Here is a 12835-nt window from a genome sequence, read left to right on the forward strand (position 1 = left end):
CTCTCAGGATATGTGAGTCATAACACACAGAAATGACAGAAAGCATCTGGTTTATTATGTTGCTTTATTGTTCAGTTTCACCGAGAGGTTTCAGTTTTTGAAAGAGAAGTGGAAAGAATCCACAATGAAGAGATAATTTTGTTTTGTGGTCTGATTGAGCTGAAATATTCATCTACCTTGATTTTTCAGCTCAAAAGCTCCTAAAGTGATAAGCAGCTGTTCATTCAAGAGTGTGCTGCCTCTCTGAATACAGAATAAAGTGTATTTGTCTTTCAAATTCACAAAAGAAAGAGGAGAAATGATGGCTTCTTTGTGGTGAAACAAATACATCCCAGCAAGAGAAATCTGATCAGTAGAACTTGCTGAGCTGTCCTAATAATCAATAAGCCCATCACATAAACAATATGGATCCCACAATCTATCTGGTAAATTGTTCTCAATTGACCTTCTGGCTAATTTCCTTAAATGCTTTGTAGGTACAAATATTGATTTAAAACTTGTTTTCAAAGTAGAGAGAAATCTAGTATGACATGTGCAGTGTAGTAAAGAAAAGTATAACTGGATTATTCTTTTTCCCTATATCTCAGCCCATAAGAATATTATTTGCTAAAAAGGAAAACAAACATAGTGGCTTAAAGTTACCTTATTTCTCTTAAGAATGTGCAATCCACAGTTAATTGATCACTAGTGTGGTAGACAGGATAACAGATTATAGCCAATGAATGAAATATTGGCCAATGCTTATTTTTTAAGCAAAGTTCTATTAGAGAAAAGCCAAACTAATTCATTTATAACTTATCTCCTATGGTTGTTAACAAGCTACAATGGCAGCATTGAGTACTTCCAACACAAAATCTAATTCAATCTGACCATTTCTAGGACAAGTTTGCTAATCTCTAGTGTGTAACAGTAATTATTATAAACTGTTACAACTTCATTGACATTATTATTAGTCTGCAGGTGATTCTTTAAACCATCATCTTTCTTTGAAACACTAACTTTTTGCATTGATAAAACTGACTGCAATCTTAGTACTAGCAATAAATATGCCCATAGCTCAATTTTAGCATTTTTTGATAAAAATAAAGGTCTACCTAATTGTGATTAGGAAGGTATGCTGGCTTTAGTCACCAGAAAAAGTAAGAAAATGTATAGTGGAGGGTGGTCGGGTGGAGGTGAGGAACTGGGAGAAAATGAGTGAAGAGATAATACTGTTCAAAAAGAAATATACTCATTATATGACTTATATGACTGTAACCCCTCTGTATATCAGCTGTACAATAATAATAAAAGAAAAATGTATAGTAAGAAAGTATGTTACTGTGTTGTACACAGAGCTCTTATAAGGTATAGAAATGTACCTCATAGTGAATTTTATGTTTGTAAGGTGGCTGGTGATTAGCCCAAAGACATCGATAGTGACATGTCTCTCTTGAACATTTATAGGCTAAGCACCATGGACTTGTGTTTTCCATTAGTTTGTACTCAACAAGGTATACATCTTGTCGTTCTTTATGATGGTGAGGATAGAGTATGACATACATCTCAGAATTCTGAGGTTTTTTGTTGTTGGTGGTGGTCATGGGGCTTGAACTCTGAGCCTGGGTGCTGTCCCTCAGCTCTTCAGCTCAGGGCTATCACTCTACCACTTCTGGTTTTTGGTGGTTAATTGGAGGTAAGAGTCTCATGGACTTTCCTGCCTGGGCTGGCTTTGAACCATGATCCTCAGATCTCAGCCTCCGGAGTAGCTAGGATTACAGGCTTGAGCCACTGCTCCCGGCCAATTCTGAGGTTTTTGTAGAGCACATTACTGCAGGTCTTTAAAACCTAATGTCATGCTTGATTCATCCTCGTCTAAGCTATCAGGACTCAGTGCACATTGTTAGAACAGTTGTCTGTTAAGGATGTTTACATTTCTGAGTATTTGTAGTACATTTTGATATCTACTTGCCAATATGTTTCCAAAGTAGGCAGTGTGCTGAGTCTGCTAGAATTAAATACAGCCTTTAAAATGCATGAATATAAAATAACAGCAATGCTGTCCCAAGTGTCACTAATACATACAGTAAATGGAAATGGATACTAAGTTCTATTAAGACTTAAGGTCCTATAGAGTTACGAACAGAAAGTACAGCTTGAAAATCTGGAAGCAAGTTTAACATTTATACTACATACATTCTGGAGGTCATACACTATTTAGTGTTGTGTTTTGACACAGAAACTAGACATTTCAATATCTTAAAGTTATTCTGAATATTTTTGCTAAAAGCAACAATACTTGATAAAGATGTAGATGATCTGAGCACTGGTGGTTCACATCTGTAATCGTAGCTACTCAGGAAACTGAGATTGAGAACCTTGGTTTGAAGCCAAGCTAGGAAGGAAAGTTGTAAGAATTTTACCACCAATTAACCACCAAAAAAAGTAGACTTGTGGCTATCCTGAGCAGGAAACTTCAGAGACAGCATTCAGGATCTGGGTTCAAGCCCCTGGTCTGGCATACACAGAAAAATAATGTAGAGGAAAAATGATAAAAATGCATATTGATAGCCAGGTGTCTGTGGCTTACACCTGTAATCCTAGCTACTCAGGAGGCTGAGATCCAAGGATCGCTATTCAAAGCCAGCCCAGGCAGGAAAGTAGTTGAGATTCTTATGTCCAATGAATCACCAGAAAACCAAAAATAGCTGTGGCTCAAGTGGTAGAGTGCTAGCCTTGAACTGAAGACTGAGAGACAGTGCTCAGGCCCAGAGTTCAAGCCCCATGACTGACAAAATTTAGAAAAAGCATATTGATAATACGTATGATTTTTTATGACTAATAAACATATTGTGATTTAGGACAATCATAGGTTGAAACCAGATGACAAAGATGAAAAACATTCTTACATAAGGAACATAGGGATTAAGTTGGTGACATCAACTTTAGGCATATGTATTTTCTAATACAGTAAATCTTGGAAATTTTGTATGTAATTTTACCGTCACAGTGCCTCTTAATTCAGAGTAGCTGCATTTAACGTGTTCGATAACTATGTGTTCAGGAACTTCCATATTAGTTAATTCATCTCAACACTATTTATGTAGCTGATACTGTTTTTATATCTAATCTCATATGATTGTCATTATCATGTTTCAGTTATTTTTTTATTATAAATACTTCCTCTTATACATTTGTTATAAATGTTTCTCATTAGCCCATGCAAGAATTTTCTAAATTACATTTACATTAGGAAAATTAGTTGGCTTAAAAAGATACTTAATTTCTAATTTACTTGAGAGGTATTGAAATGTTCTCTAATATAGTTGGAGCAATTTTTATTCTTTTAAAAGTTCTCTTGGCTCCACATCTGTGCAAAATGTAGAGTTGTTATGCTTTAAAAATGCCCCTACACTGATGGATGTGAAATATCATTTTATTATGATTACAAAAATTTATTTATCCATGAATGACAATAAGGTCATGCATCTGTGCACATGATTTCTGGCTACCTATTCTCTTCAAAGAATTATCTCTTTTTAGATTCTGTTTAGATTTTATTGATGGTTTTCCTTTTATGATTTGCTTTGTGTAAATTTATGAAAACTCCATCTTTTTCCCCCTGATGTACCATGAATCAAATTTCCATATACACATTGTCTCTTTCATGATTTTTTATATTATTTTCTATTTTTGTCTGAGTCTAATCACAACTAATGTTATTTCCATATACACATGGTCTCTTTCATGATTTTTTAACTTATCTTCTATTTTTGTCTGAGTCTAATCACAACTAATGTTATTTAAACAACAAATCTGAAATTTGGAGACTCAATTCCTTCACCTATTCTTCAGTAAAGATTTGGTTAATGCAGGTATTTTTCCTATTTATATAAATCTTTTAAATTTCTTATCAGGTCAGGCTCAGTGGAGATTTCAATTCTAATTATATTAATATTTTTATCTTGGTCAACTGATACTTTTATGATTATGATACCTCATACCTTGAATGTAGTATATATCATTAATTTAAATAATTGAAGCAATATTACAATTGCATTTTATTGATTCAGAAAGGACTATAGAAACATTTATTGCATTTTTCTCACATAAATAATGTTTTGGATACTATACAATTTGTGTTCACTTTAAAAATTACATTTTCTAAATGCTTACAAAGTACTGAAGTTTTAATCTTTTATTTTGTGTAATATTTTGCTAGCAATTAAGAAATGAACCAGAACCACATCCATGTGAAGGTACATGTTTTAACATGAAGATAAATTAATCTGAAGGATCAATGCTGAACATTGCTTCAAATAATTAGATGTTATATTTTTGAGAATATATGTTATAAAGTAATTCATTCAAATTTGCTTTAATGAGTTCTTTTTGTTATCTAAATAAAGATTTTGGTATAATGATGAACTATTAATTTTTATTTTGTGTGTATCTCCTATTCCTCTATTTCTCCAATTGTCAATAAAGCAAAGTAAAGCAAATCAAAACAAAAAAGAGGTGGGTAAGGATGAGAGAAAAAAAGCATTATTTCAATTTTTTATATATTTTTATTGTGAAAATACTGTGCAGAGGAGTTACAGTTACATGAATAATGAGTACATTTTTTATCGAGCATTGTTTACCCCTTCTTTGTTTTTCCCCTACCATCCTTTCCTTCCTTACCTCCCCGGCTCCTCTTTCATTTTCAGCATAGTGTTTTATACATCTCATTGTTACAATGGGTCAGCCTATATCCTTATTTCAGCGTTTTGTTACTTCCCTTCCTCTCCCCAAATTAGAAAAATGTATATACAAGGTGCAGGGCACCAGAATCAAATACAGTGAAAACAGGGGTTATACAATGGGGGAAGAACATTAAAAGAAAGAAACAAAAAAAAAAAAATCACATGGTAAGCCAGGTGCCAGTGGTTCACGCTTGTAATCCTAGCTACTCAGGAGGCTGAGATCTGAAGATCATTGTTCAAAACCAGCCTGGGCAGGAAAGTCCATGAAACTCATCTCTAATAAACCACTAAGAAAACTGGACGTGTCACTGTGGCTCAAGTGGTAGAGAGCTATCCTTGAGCTGAACAGCTGAAGGACAGGGCCCAGGCCCAGAGTTCAAGCCTCACAACTGACAAAAAAAAATCACATGGTACATTATAAAAACATTAAAAACAACAAGAAGAAAGATAAAACCACTTGCGGCTCTATCTTGGGGTTCATTTTGCTTAACATCATCTTATATGTACATAGTTTTTGAGCCATGTCTTTTCATGGAGGTGATTTAGGTCCTAATAGTTCATTGGATTGGACTTAGGGAATCAAAACTGTGTGTAAAATATTTCATCCAGAGTTAATTAAACATCATCATTAGAGGTGATACAGTACAGGATTAGGAAAATGTAAAGTGCTAGTTCATAGCTGCTTTTCATTTTTCTTCAGGAAAGTTTTTTGGAACAGTGAGGTCAGGAAGAAAGAAATCATCTTGTAGTGAACAATAAGAAGTTAAAGTTTCTCTGTCCTTGGTGGAATTTTGGAGCTAAAAGAATATTGGATATTTCTTTTAAGTTACCTGAAGATGACACAATCTCTGCATAGTCATTTGATGGACAGACTTCATTTCTTTTTTAAAAAAAGAAGAAGGAATGAAAGAAAGATAGGGAAAAAGAAAGGTAAGGAAAGAGTTAATTCACTAATATACATACATAAGTTGTTGACAGCTGTCTTCATTTACTTATATTAACTCTTGAGTAGGTTTCCTATATGTACACAGAGAGAGAAACATACATTTTAAAGAGAAAGTTAAGTACATAAAGTCCATTCTTCCATTTTTCTTCCACAGAAGAATTTTGTATTGAAATTTCATATGACCTACTTTAAAAAATTGTAGAGATAGAAATAGAGGTTGATTCTAGCTTGTGGATGAAATAATGAAGATATAGACAATATGAAGACTTTTTTCTTGACAATGCTGACAAATTAATTACACATAAAATAGAAAGAATAGATGGAAAACATAGACCTTGAGAATTATGGCAAAATGATTTTAGCCCTGAATTATAATGTGTAACCCACATTAATAAATATAATACAAGAAATAGTGTGATAGTAGTTATAACCCAAGGATTGTGAAATTCTGGTCTCTTCAGGATTACAGCAAAATTCTGTTACTTTAGATCAAATCTGACTTGACTGTTCTTGATTTATTAATTCCAATCCTTGTCTAATTTCCTGGATCATACTCGTCCTATACTTCCATAGTATAGTATTTGTTTAAGAAGGTAAGCAATGATAATTAACTTATCTGTAATAAAATCTTCAAGGTTTCTTACTATATATAGAAAGCAATTTGAGATCAGAACAGGAGAAAAAGGACATGTTTAATGAGAGTACATCTTTGTAAGGACAAAGTTCTTTGCATGCTTTTTTCAATGGTGCATTGTCTGAGATAATGCCTGGTGCTTCCCAGATCATCATCATTGTTGTCATTGACCTTGTTGTCGTCATCATTGTTGTCATCTCATTTTAGTCAAAGAATGTATTTTTAATCTTGGGTTCCTATGTGATGCATTTTGATGATGAAAGTGATGACTCAGTACATGAATTCATTGAATTTCAGGGATAAGAAAGGATCATAAGTTATAATGTCATCTTGTGCTCCAGGAAAAAGAACGTTGGGATGTTTATTAGAGTGGCACAGACAAATCAGCAAGCTTTAAAGAAGGCACCAGGCCTTAGGGCTATAAACTGCCCCTCTAGTGCCATTGAATTGCATATACTAACATGTTTGTATTTATTTTTATGGAAATATACATACTGAAAAATCTCATTTTATAGTATACAATGTAAATTTTAGCATTTAAGTAAATATTTTAGCTTTATGTATTAAATAATATTTTAGTATTACCTTAATATGCAAATTGATACTTATAGTTCACATCTGTAATGCTAGCTGCTCACCAGGCTGAGAATGGGAGTACTGAGGTTCAAAACCAGCCTGGGAAGAAACATCTGTGGACTTCGCCAATTAACTAGCAAATGTTTGAATGAGTTTGGGCCATGAAAAAGAAAGCGGAATGACAGCCTGAGGCTCTGAGTTCAAGCCCCATTCTGGCACATATATATGAATATAATATATGTGTTTATTCACATGTATACATATACAGGGTGATGCAATCATTTCTAGTATTTAATTCCAGAAGGTTTTATCATCTCACAAAACACACATCTATTAACAATCACTGTCAACTCCCTTTAACTGTTAAACATCACTCTCAACCTTTGCCTCATAGTTTTCTTGTGTTAATGGAGTCATATAACCTGTGGCACTTGAAATGTAGTTTCTTTCATTGTTATGTAATTCACTGTGTATGAATAAGTACCTTATTTCTTTATGGGACTAGATGATATTCTATTATAGAGACATACCACATTTTGCTTATCTCTTCTTCAATGGATGGAGATTTGTTTTTTCTCTTTAGTTATTAACACATGAACATTAATGCACAAGTTTTGGTATGGACATCTATTTTTAACTCATTTAGTACATGAATAAGAATTGGAACTATTGTGACATGGAAATGCTATGTTTAATCATTTTAGGAAATGGCAGACTTTTTCAAAGTGACCACACCATTCAATTTCTAACTAGTAACATATGAAGGTTCTAATTTCTCCACATTTTTGCCATAGTCCCCCCCCCCCTTTTTTTTTTTGCTGGTTGTGGGGCCTGAACTCTGGGCCTGGGTGCTGTCCCTGAGCTCTTCAGCTTAAGGCTAAAGCTCTACCTCTTGAGCCACAACGCCACTTTCGGCTTTTTTTTTCCTGCTTATGTGGTGCTGAGGAATCGAACCCAGGGCCTCATGCATGCAAGGCAAGCACTTTACCAGCCCCCGCCCCCATTTTTTTCTTAGCTTCTTGATTATCTTGTTGTCTGTCTGGAATTTGTTGTCACCTTTATTGTTCGACATCCCCTCATCAGCATGGTGTCACGTAATGCAACTGGTTATCATTGACAAATGCCCCCCATAGAAAAGGCTGATTCACTGGGTGAACTAAAGCATTCACTCCAAAGTAAGACTGAGAATAGGTTGAGAAATGCAGGATAGGTTGAATAACAGCAATCCTCGGAGAACAAGACTGAAAATGTTCTAACCCAGCTTTGATCCTTTCCATTACTGCTCTATTGTTGGTTTATACCATAATGATAAGCTGTTATTTTCTTTTTCTTTTCCATTTTATTTTGTTCATTATGATTGCCACTTTTTTTTTACAAAGAATAAATTTGGTGCAACATGCTTTGGCTCATATTACTGAAGTAAAAAATTAAGCACATTTCAAATATATAAAAATAGACTTTAATAAGTCAGGACTACACTACAGCTGTTTGTTTTCAAGGGTTCTATGAAACTTGCTACAGGAAAAGGGAAGGGGCCGAGGAAAATGACACAAAACAGCCTCTGCCAAGATCCAGCAGCTTTCCTTGAATGGCGGCTCACAGAATTATGACAAAGCTTTGGCTAATTTCTAGAGTTCTACAGAATTGACTTTGACATTTTTCTTGCTAATGGTCTTCTTGTTTTTGTGAGGGAAAAGACTTTGAGAAGTTCTTACTCCATCATTGTCCCTAATGTCAGCCCCCAACTTGTTTGCTAATTACCCAGAATAAAATCCTGGGAGCAAACAAAGAGAGGAGAAGGGATACAGAAAGGGATTACAGAAGAGGTACAAGGGGAAGGAAAGAGCTTATTTGGAAAGCTGAACAAAGCAACAACATGTGCAGATTTGTTGACAGAGGAGAAAGGAGGCTGAGTATACTCTCTTGTACATCTGTGCTGGAAGGGAGGCTAAAAAATAAAAATGGCATTTTTGATGAATCTGAAGCAGATTCATACACTCAGGGCAAATCTTGTGTTGGGCATACAGGAAGAAAATGCAGCGAATCTTTTTCTTCTTTTACTGTTTCACATTTTTCTTGGTAAGAAGGAAGAAAACAAATATAAAAAATATTGACCCAGGATAGACAGTGCTCTGTATATTAAAATCTAAGCAAGCAGAACAAATTGAATAGAAAACTCTGGCATAAGGACAATTACTTCAGGGAGTGAAAGTATCTAAAAAATGTAGACTGCTAAAATTTATAGTTTCTGCCTTTTAAAGAAATTCTGAGTAAAAGATATTATTCTGTCAATGATAACAATTTACAACCTAAAGCTGTTTTGAGCTCATCTCACTGGCACCTTAGAAAGTGATCTAATAAATGAATTCCTAGTAGGTTTTTAATTACTGATAATCCCCTGATGTAATACTATTAAAGGCATAACTCTAATGTCGGTACACTCTTCTGTGAATCATATGGGAAGTTAATTTCAAAGAATATTCGTTTTGATGGCACATATTCCCTTCATCCACTCTCCCACCCACCAGGCCATCTGAAATATGTCACAAGCACTTCACAATTGTTTGACTTTTTATCACCGGTTATCACAGGGGAACTAATATCAAGGCATAAAACATGGCTAAATAGTACAGGTAGCAGAAACAGTTGTCTTTGAATTTACTTAAACACACATTTGAATTTCTGACTTCCAGAAGAAATTTTAACCTCTCTAAATGTATGTCCTTGAATTTGCATTGGAGATAACATTACTGACTTCATATGGATCTTCAGAAAAACAAATGCTAATATGGAATTCATAATTCTACAATAATACAATATGATACTAATACAGTATGATTGTAAAGAATTTATTTTTTAATAACAATAACATAGTAGGCCCTTCCCTGGCAACCAAAGAACTATTAGACGTCTCTAGAATTGGGACCACCTCCCAGCAGCCTTTGCCCTTAACCCTTCATATAACCCAGTAGATCAAGGCCTGAAAGAATTATCCAGCTGCCTACTACTCTAGGTGGTGGCTTCCAAGTCTTTAGAGAGTCATTATCTCAAACTCATTATTTGCATCAGTCGGGAGAAGAAAGGGACAGAGTGCTCGTGGTGTTGCTGGATATCGGGCATCATCAGCACGACGTGCTCTGGGGTGGAGACCTCTAGGGGGCAAGGCCCCCCAGCCTCTACTCGGACCGGTTCCACATTTTCTTCAAGTTGCACTTCTTCAAAACCTTTCTGCTCCTCCCCAATCTTCATGGGGCTTAACAAGTCTGAAGTGGTGTTAGCAGCGGGTGTCGTGGTGTCTGCGGGTGTCGTGGTGTCTGCGGGGGTCGTGGTGTCTGCGGGGGTCTTGGTGTCTGCGGGGGTCGTGGTGTCTGCGGGGGTCGTGGTGTCTGCAGGGGTCGTGGTGTCTGCGGGCATTTTGCTCTGGCACTCCATGCCTTCTCCTGCAAGGCGCAGCAGCAGCTCCTGCAGCTCCTTCTTCTTCTCCCTCTTCTCCTGGGACAGCTGGTTGACACAGTCATCTTTCTCCTTATACAGCTTATCCAGGACTTCCATTTGTTCTTTACAGTATACTATGGATTCTCCAATGGCGCTGATGTGTTTTGACAGCTGGCTGCATCGATGTTGGAGCTCATCCACTTGACTTTGGAAGTCCACCTCGTCAGGCAGGTCATGGATGAAGCAGATTTTCGGCTTCTTCTTGGACACCTGTGGGTCCTGCATCCTGCTGCCAGACACGCCGTGGTTCCGGCTCTTGGGGAAGAGAGCCTGTTGATCCAGCTTCGTCTGGCACTGGGCTGCCAGGTTGGCCAGGCACCTGCAGCGGGCCTGCTGGTTCTGCACCTTCTTGCTAAGTTTTATCTGTTTAGATTCAGCCACTACTAGGGCTTTAAGGTAAAAATCTTTCATGGTTTGTGGGTTGTCTATATCTTCTGGGACAGTCAGGTCAGGTAGAGTTGCCTCCTCACTATCTTCTTCATTGTGTACTCCTTCACTTTCTCTAGTGAAAGCCAGGAAGCTCATCTGGGCCTGTAGTTGCTCTTTCTGTTGTTTAGTTGCTTCCAGGCACTTGAGAACATCCTGAAACTTTTGAGACACCTTGGGGTCTTCCAACTTGGTCTGCTCCTGTACCTGCTTCAGCTGCTCCAGCAGCTGGGTCTGCCTCCACAGGTGTTGCTGCAGGGCCTCCTTCTCCCAGGTCAGCTGCTGATTGGAGGTGATGTGCTGCTCACAGGTGGCTCTGAGCTCCTGCAGCTGGGCCAGGGACTGCTCCTGCTGCTCCTTCAGATTCTGAGCCGCTTGGCTCTTTATTTCAGCCATGTCTTTCCACTCCTCTAACTTTTCCTTTAACTGGTCCAACTTCTCCTGCAGATGTTTCTTCACCTGCTGCTCTGTGGTCAGGCTGCTGGTGAGCTGCTCCTTCTCCAGGCTCAGGCTGTGGAAAGCGTCCCGCAGCTGAGTCAGCTGCTCGTTCAGGTCTCTGTTGTGCACATGTGTGCATTGCATCGCCTCAAGAATCTTGTGCCGATCCTCGGCACACTGACTCCATTCCTCCGCCTTCATTTCCAGTCTCTGCAGCCGCTCCTGCTGCTCTGCATTCTGGATACTGAGGCTCTGGTTTTCTTGTACCTGGATGTGAAGTTGTTGTTCCAAGTTTTTTAACTCCTCCTGCATCTGGTAGGCCTGGGCCTGCAGCTGCTGCTCAGCCTGAGATGGTCCTGCAGGGCGCTGCAGCTCTGCCAGCTGCTTTCTCAGTCCTGCCAGGTTGGTCTCTAGGTCCAGTACCTGCCTCACCCCTTGCTCTCTCTCCTTTTGCAGTTGGTTCATCTGCTCTGAGAGCTGTTGGACCTTTTCCTTCCACGTGGACCTCTCCACCCTCAGGTCCTCCGCAAAGGTGTCTCTCTCCAACTTTGATGTGGTCACTCGACTTCCCAGGTTGTGTAGTCGGTTTTTCAGTGCTTCCCGCTCCACTAGTGCTTGTTGAAACTTGCAGATTCTATTCTGCATGTTGCTTTTCTGTGTCCCGAGCACTTCCAGCTTCTCCTGCAACTTGGTGTTCACTTTCTTCAAGTCATCATAGCTTCTGGTCTTTTCTTGGAGCTGAAGCTTCACATTATTCATGTCTTCAATGAGTTGTAAGTTCTTTTTCTCAGTCTCATTCTGCAAGGTGGTGACTGCAGACAACGCCCTCTCTAGCTCCGCAGCACGCTGCTCTGTGGCCTCCATGTGGTCCAGGGCAGATCGTAAATTGCGTTCTTTTGAAACCATCATCTCTAGTGATAGTTTGTGGATTTCCAGCTCTCTTTTCAGTGCTTCGTGCACACGGGCCATCTCCTCATTTTCTTTCTCTCGATCTTGCAGGTCTTTCTTTGCCTGCTTTAGTTGTTCGATCTCACTGCAGAGCTGTAGGTTTCTTATTTTGCTGGAGTCCAGGGCAAGCACCAGCTGTTGGTAGCGCCTCTCCAGATCCTCACTGACATTAGGACCTGTGACTCTCTCCACCCTGGCAGCTCTGTCTGTGTCCAAAGGTAGGGGAGGCTCAGGGTCAGCATGGTCTTTGGTTGGACCCCTAATTGGTTGGACCCCAGCGGTGTTTGTCTCGGGGTGCCCTACCTTTTTAGTTTTCTTTTTCTTGATTTTTTCAGGTCCATCAGGACATTTTTTTTGTTGATATTCGTGCAGTAATTTCTTTCCTGCTGCTATTTTTTTTTCCCTTGTTTGTTCAGACATCCCAGCTCTGGGACGGGCACGATGGGGGGGCCACATTCCCAGGCTCTCTGAAATAACCTCTCAAAACCACTAACAACTATATCTATTTCCCACTATATTTCCAAAGTCAACTCAATTTGCTAGCTCACCGCTGCAGCCACCTCCACCTTCCTCAACTCCCCGCAGTAGTGTGAACCAACAAAGGGAATACCAGTGTTACTAGGACTGTGGGCATGGCCCCAATTCTTG

General features: G+C 38.4%; 1 protein-coding gene and 1 long non-coding RNA gene across 2 annotated transcripts in view; one reads left to right on the top strand and one right to left on the bottom strand.

Moving 5' to 3' along the window:
* Window positions 1-12835, top strand: part of LOC138804419 (uncharacterized) — a 304458-nt gene that overhangs the window by 182216 nt on the left and 109407 nt on the right. The gene's annotated exons all lie outside the window — the stretch shown is intronic.
* On the bottom strand, window positions 9923-12757 carry LOC138804420 (golgin subfamily A member 2-like). The gene has a single exon (XM_069988679.1). The coding sequence runs from the start codon at window positions 12641-12643 to the stop codon at window positions 9923-9925; it is 2721 nt and encodes a 906-aa protein (XP_069844780.1). The 5' UTR covers window positions 12644-12757.

This window comes from Dipodomys merriami, unplaced genomic scaffold (assembly GCF_024711535.1).
Source record: "Dipodomys merriami isolate MVZ:Mamm:240054 unplaced genomic scaffold, mDipMer1.0.p SCAF_362, whole genome shotgun sequence".
Classification (NCBI taxonomy): domain Eukaryota; kingdom Metazoa; phylum Chordata; class Mammalia; order Rodentia; family Heteromyidae; genus Dipodomys; species Dipodomys merriami.

Excerpts from the sequence above, each read along its gene's own strand:
- LOC138804420 (XM_069988679.1), bottom strand. The coding sequence starts at position 12,643 with ATGTGGCCCCCCCATCGTGCCCGTCCCAGAGCTGGGATGTCTGAACAA.